This window comes from Mesocricetus auratus, unplaced genomic scaffold (assembly GCF_017639785.1).
Source record: "Mesocricetus auratus isolate SY011 unplaced genomic scaffold, BCM_Maur_2.0 Super-Scaffold_100011, whole genome shotgun sequence".
Lineage (NCBI taxonomy): Eukaryota > Metazoa > Chordata > Mammalia > Rodentia > Cricetidae > Mesocricetus > Mesocricetus auratus.
Genome location: NW_024429195.1, coordinates 6,931,488 through 6,944,810, shown reverse-complemented (window position 1 = coordinate 6,944,810; position 13,323 = coordinate 6,931,488). Strand labels below are relative to the sequence as shown.

Below are 13,323 nucleotides of genomic sequence, written 5' to 3'. Positions count from 1 at the left end.
GCCTCCAGAGGAGTAAAAGGTCCAGACCCTTTCTCCGGTAAGAGAAATACTTGGATTAACCATTATGGGTTAAATACTTTTAAGTCAGAGCTAGCCAGTAAGAAACAAGCAAATGGCCAACAGCTTCATAATTAATATAGCATCCTGTATGTTCATTTGGGACTGATTCGGCTCTGGGACCAGGCTGGCGGGAAGGCTTCACCTCTACAGGAGATGACTTCCTAGTTGCACACTGCCCAGTGTCATTAAAGTGGCCCACTCTTTCATGGCCTGTTCCCAGCTTCAGCCAGGGACAAGCCATATTAACACTGATCAGAAAATGTGTTTTTCACCAGCGCTGGCTCTTCCGCAATGCACAGGCATTGATTTTTAGGTCCTTAGCCTTGGTTTTAAGATAACATTAAAGTTAACATGGGAAAAATATATCCCTTTTTGACTCTGTAAGTTTTTAAATTTTACACTATTATGATTGTTGCCGTTGTGTACATGCCACAGCATGTGTTTGGAGGTCAGAAGACAACTTTGTTGAGCGGATCCCTCCTGTGGGTTCCTGGAATCAAGCTCAGATCTCCAGGCTTGCGCAGCAAACTCCACTGAGCCACCTTGCCAAGCCTCTGCAAGGCTTAACAAATGTATTCAGTTTATAAGACTGCTGCTACAATTAAGATGTTCTACCCACCCCAAACCTTCCCCCATTCTCTTACTCCAACTTCTCAGCTTCTGCAGGTAGAACTCCAGGAAAAAAAAGAAAGCCTCGTGCTCGCTGAAATGAAAGAGCCGTTTACTTAACCACTAGGAATGCAAGGGCCCAGCTAACCCACCATCTTTTCAGCAGGGCTTTAAAAGCTGTAGCCATTTAATAGAAGTGTAAGCTATCTCATTGCTCTAATTAGTGTTTCCCAAATGTCTGATGAGGTGGACTTGGTGAGCTTGCTTTTGATATTTGCGTTGGTTTTGGTGATATGTATGTTCATACTTTTTGTATGTTTTTCATTAGATTGTTTGTGATTGAGCTTTGAATAAGCTTTATGCACTCTGGGTATAAGTTTCTTATCAGACAAGAAAATCAAATATTTTCTCCATGTCTGGAGCCTGTCTCTGTGTCTTTTGAAGAACTATTTTTTTATTTTTATGAAGTCCAGTTTATCAATTCTTTTTCTTTTATGTGTCAGGTTTTAGATGTCAAATCTAATAAGCCTTTGACAATGAAAGGTCGCAAATATTTTCTGATGTTTCTTTCTTGAAATTTGTAGTGTGTGTGTGTGTGTGTGTGTGTGTGTGTGTGTGTGTGTGTATGAAGACAGGGGAAAACCTTGGGTATTGTTTCTCAGGCACTGCCTGCCTATTTTGTATTTTGCAGTAGGTCTCTCTACCCTAGCTGAGAACTCTTCAGTTATGGTAGGTGGGTGTTGTGTGACAAAACTTTTGGTGGGAAAATACAGCACACCTGTGTGTACTCACCTTAGACACACTAAAGTATGGAGACCACCAAAGTCCAACCAATGAGTTGGACAAATGAGTTTTATTGTGGTTACTCACAAGAGTATGGGTGCTGGTTTACTTATAGGAACAGAAATGACTGAAGGACAGCTAGCTGCATCTTTAAAGCCCATCCCAGCATGGGCAACAGCTCAGACGAGTTGGAGAACCTGGAACTCCTGCATAGCCTAGGGGCAGCTCAGCGGGTTGGAGTGTCCTTGCCTAGTGGCTCTGGTACAAACTTCTTTCAGGCCGCAGAGCTGGTTTGTGCTTCTCACAGGTAACTGAACAGAGTCATCTCTGCAGCTTTTATTGCTTACTCTGGAAGGGAGGGGCCTAGTGAAACTTGTCAATTTCAGGAACTTCCTGGAGCTTGTTTGAATTGTTTACCTTCCTACTTAAGGAGCTTTCCTGAAGGGTGCAATGTTCTAGGATACTGATATATATCAGTGGGTTTGCCAGCTGGCCACATATCTGATTGTTTTCCTTTCTCCAACCCAGGGATTATAAACTAAGCCTACCACATCTAGTTTATTTAGTGCATATATTCTGGGGATGAGAGCCAGGTCCTCGCACTTGCATGGAAAGTACTTTGCTGACCTAACCATCTCCCCCAACCCCTTGGTATCTATTTTGAGATTTTTATACACAGCATAGTTTGGGGCCAAGGTTATTTTGCTTGTCTGCACATGGCTGTACCTGGCTGTTCCAGAACCTAGCATGACTCAGATTATCAGTGTTCGCCATTCTGATTCTTAGGAGCTCACCTCAGAGAATGCACAAACACACACCTCTGTGCAGGCGCTGATGTGTCTTCATTCACACTCGCCAACACTGAAGTCAATTAGATAGCCTCAGTGGGCAGATGGCTGAGCAAGGTGTGCATATCCATGTAATAAACTGTAAGTCAGGAACAAAGAGAAGCAGACAGCTGGGGCACACAGTAGCACAGATGGATCTGGAAAGATAACCAGTAACTGGTCTTTGGGCTCACCCTTCTGACAGCAGAATGAAGGCCTCTAAGTTCCTGGAAAGACAGGGTGGGGAAGAAAATCCAGGCTGCAGGACTGACATGCCAAGAAAAGCTGTCATATCCCTGCTCCAGGAGCCCACTGTTTCACAACAGAGCTGGGTAAGTCGTTGGTTAATGATTTGCAATGCGAACACAGAAACAGGGAGGCTCTGTGTATGAAATCTGCTCTCATGCAATCATGCCACAGGGTCTGTGTCCCTTGGATTCCTGTCTCTTGCCCAGATGGGGACACTTCAGGCCTTGAATCTCTGCACACACAAACCTGTGAAGGCCTTTGCAGTCTTCCCTGCTCCTGTCCCTGTCAGGTGTTCCCACCTGACTTTTAATTTGTTTGTTTGTTTGAGACATGGCCTCTATGTAGTGTAGGCTAACCCTTATACCTATTGAGTAACCCAGGCTAGTCTTGAATTCAAAATCATCCTGCTCAGCCTCCCAAATCCTGGAACTACAGGCCTGCGTTAACATACCTAGTGTCCCATATCTAGTGGTACATATCTCTCTAGCTTGAAAAATTTTTATCCTATAGGTAAAGTTGTGTTTTCAATAAATCAAACTGAAAAAGAGATGAAAAGCGTTTGTTTTTTACTAAATGCTACATGTGTTCCTTTATTGCTTGTCACTAATTCATGTTTTATTTGATACCCCCAAATATATGGCTTTCATTCCAATTGCTTCAAAATCTATTTTAGTTCTAGCTGCTGGATTTTTTTGTTGTTGTTGTTATATTTTACTCGGAGCCTTCATTATCCCTTTACTCGATCTGTCATGTTTCTTACTCTGGTAGTTTAAAAACAGGACTTAGTAAATTTAATATGAGTTTATGTATAATATAACATTGCTCAGGAGTGTCAAGTGACTGAAATATAGTGAATCACCAAAGCAAAAGCTGGTGCTGGTGATGCTAACAGACAGGGAGGAAGGGCAAGGTTGAGCCGAGCATCACTCTGGGGTCATGAAGCTTTGGGTCTAATAAAGTTTTGCCTTTACTACCTGTGAGATCTCTAAACATCTCAGCCTCCATATCTGTAAATTCAGATAGTGAAATCAGCAATCTCACAGAGATAGGGTGTGGGGACACCAGACCTTGAACAGAGACCCACTTCCCCTTCGGCCTGGGAGCAGGCAGCTGTGAGATAATGTTTACTGAAAACAATTCAGTGCTATAAAGCTCTTGATAGGGCTCAGATAAGGGCTCGCTCACTGAAAAACCATGACTTTGACACCCCCTACGGGGCTAGATGCTTCTTCATGCTCCCTGCTGTGTCTCCCCCGATTCTGGGACCAGAGATTAAACCACCAGCCAGGAGGGTGAGAAGTCTGGGAGAGTTGTTGGAGAATTGTATGGAGATGGATGGCATCCTTAAAAAGGGAAGCGTTTTTTCTTGGGGAGTTCTCCTAAGCTGACTTGGGAAGCATAAAGTTTTCTTAAAGCAACCAACTGGTCTCTGTGTCATCTATCCCGACCACCTCGCTACATTCTCGGATGCAGGCTGCACAGCAGGTGCGGCAATAGGGAACTGAATAGTGGTTACCAGAGGCTGGGCTGGGGAGAGATTGGTCAATGGAGTTCCAGTTAGGCAGGAGAAGTATGCTCTGTTGCACAGTAGGGTGACTCTGGTTACAAAATTGCATTGCATATTTCAAGGTATCAAAGAGAAGATTCTGAGTGTATCTCCTTACCCTGATTTGATCACTATGACACACACACACACACACACACACACACACACACACACACACACACACGTATTGAGGCACCTCACTGTGCTCAGTGACTATGTACTATTGTGTGTCAAAGGGAAGGACGAAAGAAAAGAAGGAAGGAAGAAATGTCACAGCGCTTATGAAAACTACAAATGAGATTGCTGATGTAGAAGCTCTTTGGGAATGTGCAGTAATTGCCTAAATATTTCTTTAACCTGATGAGAGCAGCAGGAGGGTTGCACTTCTGACAAGAGTGGCATGTGATCACGCAGTGCAGAGTGTCTGCATGCTCTAGTCTGAGGACCAACCCCCCGGGACTGGGCAGGGGCCGTGCGGTGATCGCATTACATGCTTTATGCTGGGACCAAAGCCCCTCCTCCCACTGCAATCCTTGGATTACATGAAATCAACTAAGATGACCTTTCCACTTTGTAGTACAGATTCCTCCCCCCCCCCTTTTTTTTCTCTATCATCAGGTAGGTGGCTGCTGCTATTTTAAAATGCTGGAGTCTTTGCTCCCTCGTTACTTATTTGATACCTGTCACCCACTTTCCTCATCCTCCGACAGACCGATCCCTTTCTTGTTTCTTCTTCCTGTGTGTAAGACTTGGGGCGCTCTTTGCAATGGCTTGTCTGAAATGATCTTCGTATTGATAGCATACTGCTAGAGGGGACCCCTGCGGGACTATTTGGAGGGACGAGGGGCTTTTCAGAGAAGACTAGCAGATGTGAGTCAAAATGGTGGCTCTGTTTCAGCTCAGGCCGTGAGAGAACGTGTCTCAGGTCTTCAGCTAACTTCTGCAAATTAGGTGGCTTCACTGACTCAGCCAGGTTGGGGTGAGCGACCAGAAGCCATTCTAGCAGAGCCGGACGGAGTTGGCTCTTTGGCCCAAGCTACAAGGACCTATTTACATGTAGCTGGTGGGCAGATGTGTGAAGAAAGAATGCCTCCTCTTTCCCAGTGCAGATTTATCCACCAGCTTCATCAAGGGCATGCACAGTTTAATGGCTGGAAGCCAAGGGCCCCAACTTGCTTTTGATCAGAAACATTCCCTAAATGTGGAATGCTAAACATTGCTTCCCGCCCTGTCTGGAACTGAGCTTTGACCTCTCAGACTCACTTGCTGTCACCTGTCCTGGCTGCCATCACTCCAGCAACCCTCAACTAGGAGAGGATATTTCACTCACCCGGGGCAGCTGTTAAACCCACCCATCCCTGCAGCCTCTGCCCCACCGAGCCAGATCCAATAACCCTGGGACAGAGCCTGGCGTCATCAGTTGTTCTAAAGGCTCCCCGGGTGCTGCTGAGCCGCGGTCAGGTTCACAGACCACTGATCTAACAGTTTTGGTCTGGTTGGCCCTCTTGCCTTCATCTGCCAGATGTGAAATGCAGATAATGCCACTTGAGAGACTCTGGGAACAGGGGCGGCCTCTGATCAGGATGTCAGCAACGACAGCAACTTCTGCCCAGACGAAAGCCTCAGAGGCAGAATCAGAGGGTCTGCCTTTCTTCTCAACTTGTCTTTCTCGACATAAAAGTCATTTTTATTTTTAAAGACCGATTGTGCTTCATGGAGCTCAGCCATTCATTTCCTTGAAAGAGAGCAAGAGGAGGAGAGACGGCTTTCTCTCTACAGAAACACTCTTGATCTGACTTTCCCCCCAGCCCATCAGCAGCCAGTCATTATGAAAATCTGACAGAAGAGATGTTCCCTGGCGTAAGCCCCATGCATTCGGTCTTGCTTAGTATCACCACAAGCTCACAGCCAGGTATTGAGCCAAGCTCCTGGTGGCTTGACAGAATGAAATCTGCGACCCTGAACTTCAAAGGCGCCCGGATGGTGTGACAGAGCCTTACCCGACCCACTCTCAGCTGAGGTGCGTCCGCCTGGCTCAAGCCTCCTTGCAGGCAGGTCCACTGGTGAGTCTTAGTCACCCATGGTGGCTTGCAGGGGACAGCTGACGTGACGTAGCGTGTGTCTCTGGTAACAGAGCGCAGCTAACGTCTCTGAATCCACAGGGGTGTGACCGCGCCGGGGCAGTAACTTCTGAGAACGGCTTTGCCACCTTTATGACATGCTGAGGTGGAGCAGAGCACCACCCCTGAATAAATCAGTCCGCCAGGTACCAAGCTTGCTTCTTCAATTCCATCATACCTGTAAAGAAAGTGTATCCCACCTGCCACAACCAGCCTGGGCACTTAGCTGCGTATCTATGGGAAGCAAGGTTTTCCATTGTTTGGTGCCCGGTTTCTTAATATGGGGTCACATGACGGGATGCTGGTGACTTAAAAGGTCTGGCAACAATAAAGAGTTTCTGAATGAGTAGAAATTAATTCAGAGTCACGTGTGTAGCGAACCTGAGGTGTTTCAGGTGGAACTCCAGGTTACACGGCGTGACTTTCCATTTCAGTTTCCGGTCTTCCCAAGGAGCACACCTTTCATGGTACACACGGTTACGTCACACAAGGACAGTGTCCACTGCCTTGGAACACCTGGCCGCAGCCCAGGCTATCTTATGTTACAAATCGCAGTGCTTTCACCGTCCATACAGGGTTTATCTGCTTTAATAAGCACATGACGGCTTAATTATGGGAAGCAAAGTGTTTTTAGTATTCTCCTACCGTCTAAGTGTCAAACTAGTCTTTGGATCGGATTGTGTTAGAATGTTTCATTTTAAAAGTTGCTAGCTGAGTTTCTGACCTGCAAAAGTGTGTGTAACTACATTTTGGCTTGGATTGGGCTTGAGTTTCCGACAATTTCCTGAAATAGCTGTACACATCCTTCCTCCACTTTGTACTACAGGTGTGTACAAAGTAGCAGTCTCAGCAATGACAATCATAAAATCACAATATAGATCAACTTTGAACAATGTTTGAAATGCTCTGTGTCCTGATGTATTAAGTTCAGCCAAGACTTACTCCTTTATGTAAAAATAAATGATCACACCCATCTTATTCTTATGCAAATTTGCTTTCAGCATCAATAAATGACAAAATTATATATGTACCAACTAATTGTTTTAAACTAAGGTTCTTTACGATCCATCATCTGCAAAAACGCTGGAATTGTGTAACTATATTATCTATCTATGTCCCCAGGGTCCAGGATCACACAAAACTCTTTTTTCATCCAAAAGGAATTATGCATAAAATTTTCAAGAAGCCTTAGTAACATATGTGTGATTTTTTATAAAATATGATTATAGCTTTATAAAATACAGATTTTTCTAAGGTACAATGAAATTTTATTTATTTCATTTTTTTTTAAATAAGACTTTAAGCCAGGCATAATGGGTTAATAGGCGCAAGTCTTTAACCCCAGAACTGCTGAGGTAGAGGCAGGCGGATCTCATTGAGTTCCAGACCAACTGTAGTGAGTTCCAGGACAACCAGGTCTACACAGTGAGACCCTGTCTCGGAAACGAAGGAGACTTGCATTTGATGCTCTAAGTCTGTCTTGTTGGCCCTAGTTTTTATCATGAGTCATGATAACTGAGTTGTGAAACTATAGACTCATCAGGGAAGTCTTCCATTTCGCTAATTGCCTTAGTCATTGCTTTAGTTACAGCAATGGGTTAGTGGTCACATCATAAAGACTCCCGTTAGCTAAACAGAGTGTCCTCCGATGTCTTTGCCTTAAACCTAAACTTGTAAACATGTAATTCATAGCTCGAAGACTCGGCTGACCTGTTCAATCTCCATTATCAAGCAGGACTGACTATTTTATCTTCCAAAGGTCAAAAAACCAGCGTCTGGATACTTAGAGATTGAATTAAAGTAAGGAACAGATTTAAGAGTCAGTTCTTGTGAGGTTTCCTCTTTACATTAAAGAAGATGCTGAGTGATCTGAACAGCTGCCCCGTTTGGACCCCAGAACTACAGAAAAACAACCAACACAGGCTAAAACAAAACAAAACAAACAAAACCAAAAGACCAAAAAACTACCCTCTGGGTATTTTTGATGCTCCTCTTACTAAAATATGAGGAAAGAGTCCTGTTTATCATCTGCACATGAACTGGAATTCAGGTCTGTCATATACCGGTTCCTTAGATGATTAGGGGAACTTTTTGTGATCTTCCAGAGCTTCCAGATGCCGTATTTGACCAAGAGAACTAACATGGTCATAGTAGGTAGCTAGATGGGTATTAGGCTTTGAGGACGGACACCTTCCCTCCTAGTAAACTTTGAACACCACCCCGTTTCTCTGAGGATCCTAGAAAGAGAAGCCCTGCTTCAGGATTCAAATCACCATATGAGAAAGTGAACGTGTCTGGCCTTTGCTGAGGCCTACCAAGTGAAAGCTACTTCTTCCTGGCCCTCAGCAGAGGCCTGGTGTTCTGAACTTCTCCAGAGGTATGTCCATTATATACTGCTATCTCCTCCCTTAAGGAAGCAGGGTGTGTCAATCACCACCAGGAAATCTGATTCTACTGAAGACATGCTAAAGGGTTAACTATCTCCCTAATGGGAGAATGCACTTCCCCTTCCAGAAGATGCGAGCATGGTTTCTCTCTTCTTTCTTTCTTTCTTTCTTCCTTCCTTCCTTCCTTCCTTCCTTTCTTTCTCTCTCTCTCTTTCTTCCTCCCTTTCTTTCTTTCAGATAATAGGCCAAAGCACGCTCCTCCCACTGGCACTCTGGTCTTTGTCAGGGTTTCTTTGAAGCTCTGCCCACACTTTCCACCACCCTGGTGCTTGCTCTCTTGAAACCATGACCTTTTCTCCTCTCTCTCTTTCCTCAGGGTAAATGCCAAGATTTATACCTTGCTTGCCCTGCTTTTTCCCCCTAAAATTCTCATAAAACTGACCTTAAATATTAAATCTGGGTTCATAATGAAGCAAAGAAAAATAAAACCACCTGTTTCCTTTCGCTGCCTTTAGTATATTATCCACTCAATAAAAATTAACTGTACTGAACCCCATGTTAAGCTGTTCTGGTTATATCAGTTGCTGTTTAAGAAACTTATCCAGCCAGCTGGTAGAGGTGTACACCTGTGATCCCAGCACTTGGGTCTCCTGCAAGAGCATACAAGTGCTGGGTGACTCACCAGGGTTCCTGCTAAGACATCTATTTAGGATCACGATTCCGTTAACTGACAGGAGCCAGGCACAGAAAGACAAGTGCTCGGTGGTGCCACTCGTATGCAGAATATAAGGAAGTTGGCTCCTGCGGCGGTTTGGATGAGAACAGCCCCCGCAGGCTCATAAGTTTGAATGCTCAGAACCCAGTTGGTGGATCTGTTTAGGAAGGATTAGGAGGTGTGGCCTTCTTGGAGGAGGTGTGTTGCTTGGTGGTTGGTTTTGAGGTTTCGAAAGCCCATGCCGGGCCCAGAGTCTCTTCCTCTCCCTATCTGCTGCCTGTGGATCAGGATATAAAACTCTCAGCTCTAACCCCGGTGCCGCCCCTGCCTGCCTGCTTGCCACCATGACGATGAGGAACTAATCTAACACTGCAACCCAGCCCCAGTTAAATGATTTCTTTAGAAGAGTTGCCTTGGGCATGGTGTCTCTTCACAGCAATAGAACAGTGACTAAGACGGCCCTGGAGGAGAATGGCGGTTACCAGAGGCTGAGAAGAGTGAGGGGTCAATGTCTGTGAGACAGTTAGGTGGGATCAGGAAGCCCCTGTGCTGCTGAAGTAATGATAGATGGAATGATGCCCTGGAGATTGTACAAAGCTCCGAAAGGGATTTGGTAAGTTTTCCCAATACAGAAGTGGCAAATGTTTGGAGAGATGGGTATGGTTATCTCAATTTAAACATCACACATATTAAAGGGCTGGACTGATTCCAGTTCCGGGAGATTCAACTGCATATTCTGATCTCCACAAATACCAGCCATGCACACATGCACATACATGCATTCAGAGAAAGCTCTCATAGATACAAAAAAAGAAAAGTCTAGAAAAGTTACACATATCAAACATCAGTTGGCACTTTAAATATGTACCATTTATAGGTCCTACTTCAAAAATAAATTTTAATCCAGGTGTGGTGGCACACGCCTCTAATCCCAGCCCTTAGGAAGCAGAGGCAGGCAAATCTCTATGAGTATGAGTCCAGCCTGGTCTACATAGCTAAAGATAGTGAATCATTCCTTTATTCTTAGCACTCAGGAAGTAGAGGTCGGCATGTCTCTATGAGTTTGGGGCCAGCCTGGTCTACACAGTGAATTCCAAGCTTGTATAGTGAGACACTGTCCTACCTCACCTCCACAAGGAAAAACAAACAAAAGCAGCAACCCCTCCCCCCACAAAGCATTACCTTGTCATCCAGGCTTTCCTTCCAGCTATTCTGGGACAATAATTGCCCAGCTATTAGTGTGGAGGTGACTCAGAGGGAGGGTAGGCTGGTACCTAGCACTTTTATGCACTGGCCCACATGGCTGAAATTGTGATTCTTAGCAATGCTGGTTCTGTTGGTCTTTTGATAAGGAAATGGGAGAAGGGAGCAGTGACGGTCAGGGGAAGATCGATGTTTGCCTTTTAAAAGGTATTTTCCTGACATTTCTCAGGGTTTACAGAATAGCAGGTAGAACCTCTTCTGGGTAAAGAATACCTTTGAAATGTTAAGCAGACTGATCTTTTTTTGTCGCTTTTAGTATGAGAAATTAGATTGGGGGGGATTCTTCATGGAGGACAGGCTAGGAATCTGCAGAGAAAAACAAAGTAATGCAGGAGCCCCTCCCCCCTCTCAGCCTTCACTGTCCCTTGGCCGGGCTCAGGTGTTTGGGAGATGAGGAGGCAGCTGGCTGTTCTCAGAAACCCAGCAGCCCTGTTGCTGCTGAACTCCAAAGCACCTGTTTCTTCATTGGATCCTTCTTCAGCCTGTCACTTTCAACACACACACACACACACACACACACCATACACAGACAGACACACAGACACACACACACACCATACACAGACACACACACACACACACACACAAAGCCCGAAGAGTGGCCAAAAAAGGCAAGAAAGTCTCCTCAATAGAGACAGGAGCCTGGGTTCTGACACACGCCTCAGAACACTTCATGAGACACAGCCAGAAGAGGGGCTCACAGAACTTGCTACCTCCCAAAACGGTGGCTGAAATCTGCCAGTCAGGGAAGACAGTGACAGAGACTAGACAGGCTGGACACGAGGACCTCTTCCAAACCAGCAGATAACCGAGTACATCATGGAACGTTCGAGTTGAAGGAGATGTTCAGAAACCAGTCCTACCTACATCTCACGACAGAAGAAAAGCATACGGACGCATGGTCAGAGCGCCAAGAGGCTGAGCCTCAGCCCGCAGAGAGTCGTCCAGTCTAGGCTGCTTGATCCAGTAGAGGCACTCATTGATCACGTGTGAGTCCTCCTTTGTGTCACTACTCTCTGCTTCATGCCCCTGTTTGGGGGCAGGGCTTTCTTGAGCAGCACCCACTCCTGGGGATTAACCTCTCTGGGAACAGAGCAGAAATGCACATGCTCATAGTCACACACACGGTAGATGTTGAGAACAGTAGGGGCAAGGTTTAGGAAGGGCAGGAGGCTGCTTGGCCGGGAGAAATCAAAGGTGGCTCCTTCTCACATGTCTGCTCCATTCACTGTTTCAATGGAAAAGAAGGAAGGTGTCTATTTGCCCGACGATTTCACGGGTGAATGAGTCTAGGTAAAAGTGTCTCCAGACTAAAGGACAGGAGGCCTGTGCGTTGCGGGTAAATGGTTCCTTCCTCCCAGCAGGAGGACTTAGACAAGCCACACAGGCTTCTCGCACAGACCCATCTCCTCTTGCCGGCACCCACACAAGCCATGTGCCGAGGAAGGGAGGGAACGGGAAATGTTTCATTAGCAGGGCATTAAAGCCTTCAGCTCTTTCAGGAAAATCATTGGAGAGGGTAGGGAGCCTGGATGGGACGGGTCCGCTGAAGACAAGATGGGCCTCACTTGGAAGAGACAGAGTGCCAACTCTCGTTCATGGTCACAATGACCCCCAAGTCTCAACTATTCTATACCACAATGTGTTCAGGAAGTCACCTCTTGTTCACAGAAGGAATTTAAGCACCCACCCTGTATTCTGGGCCGAATACCTCAGTTGGTACAGGACCTCTGCTTTTCTAAAATATGAAGTACACCAGCTTTGTCGAAGCTTTTATAAATTTCAGTCTCAGTGACCAAATTTAAATGCTTCTCAAAGCATGACTGAAGTTGGGAGCTGAGATACATGACTGATTAAATTCTATTTTTTACATATCAAAAAAACCCAACTCCATATGTTTTACCAGCTCATTGAACTGTGTTGGCAAAGAACAGATCACTATATCTAGGAATGATTGATACTATATGATTCTTGAATATCATATTTTGATAATGTTATGCAGTGTTTCAAACCAACAATATAGGATGCATATACACACATACACAGAGAGAGTCAGACAGACAGACAGACAGACAGACAGACAGACAGATAGATAGCGCTCAAAACTGGCAGTTTCTGTCTTGATGGCTGCATTTGATATCTAAACATTATCATTAAAATTTTATAGACTGTGTCAACCAGTTGTGTTGCCTTCAAAGGCCAACATTCCGTCATTATAATAAATGAAATCATGGTCTGGGCAGCAGTGCTAGTGACCTCCAGCCAATGAACCACTGACCCAGAAGTAGATGAGAATCAGCCAGAGTAAATGAGGCAGAAGTTTTCCCAGCATAACTTTGCATGCTAACGGGGCAGATTCCTGTTATAATTAAAAGAGATAGAATGGTCAGCAGGGAACACTTAAGAGAAACAAACATTACCGTGCTGCCAAACTGCTCTTCTTGCTCATTCTTCCTTCTCGTGTTATACCATAAATATAGGCTTTAAAAGTGACACAAACACTGCACATAAAAATCACACACATAGACTTGTCCAGCACAGCCAATCAAAATGTCATCTAAAATATCGACATTGTCAATAGCCAGTTTATTCAGAGTAAATCTCCATCTAAATCTATTCTGTACAATGAAGCAGCATTAAAACAAGCATTTGAAATGTGGCCAGTCCTAGTTGGGTGTGCTGTGTCAACATGCACTAGAATTCAAAGACTGCACAAGATAAATAGATGTAGAACATTTCAACGATTTTTATATGGATTGTCTGT

General features: G+C 45.0%; 1 protein-coding gene across 3 annotated transcripts in view; it reads right to left on the bottom strand.

The window, feature by feature from the left end:
• The window catches only part of Clrn1 (clarin 1), a 36,092-nt gene that overhangs the window by 19,025 nt on the left and 3,744 nt on the right, over positions 1-13,323 (bottom strand). The window contains exon 1 of one of the 3 annotated variants that reach the window (XM_040754393.1): positions 2,271-2,503. The exons of the other annotated variants lie outside the window; for them this stretch is intronic. Coding sequence (XP_040610327.1) covers positions 2,271-2,298 — 28 coding nt within the window. The 5' untranslated portion in view covers positions 2,299-2,503. Of the gene's footprint in view, positions 1-2,270; positions 2,504-13,323 lie in introns of those variants that run through there. 3 annotated transcript variants of the gene reach the window in all.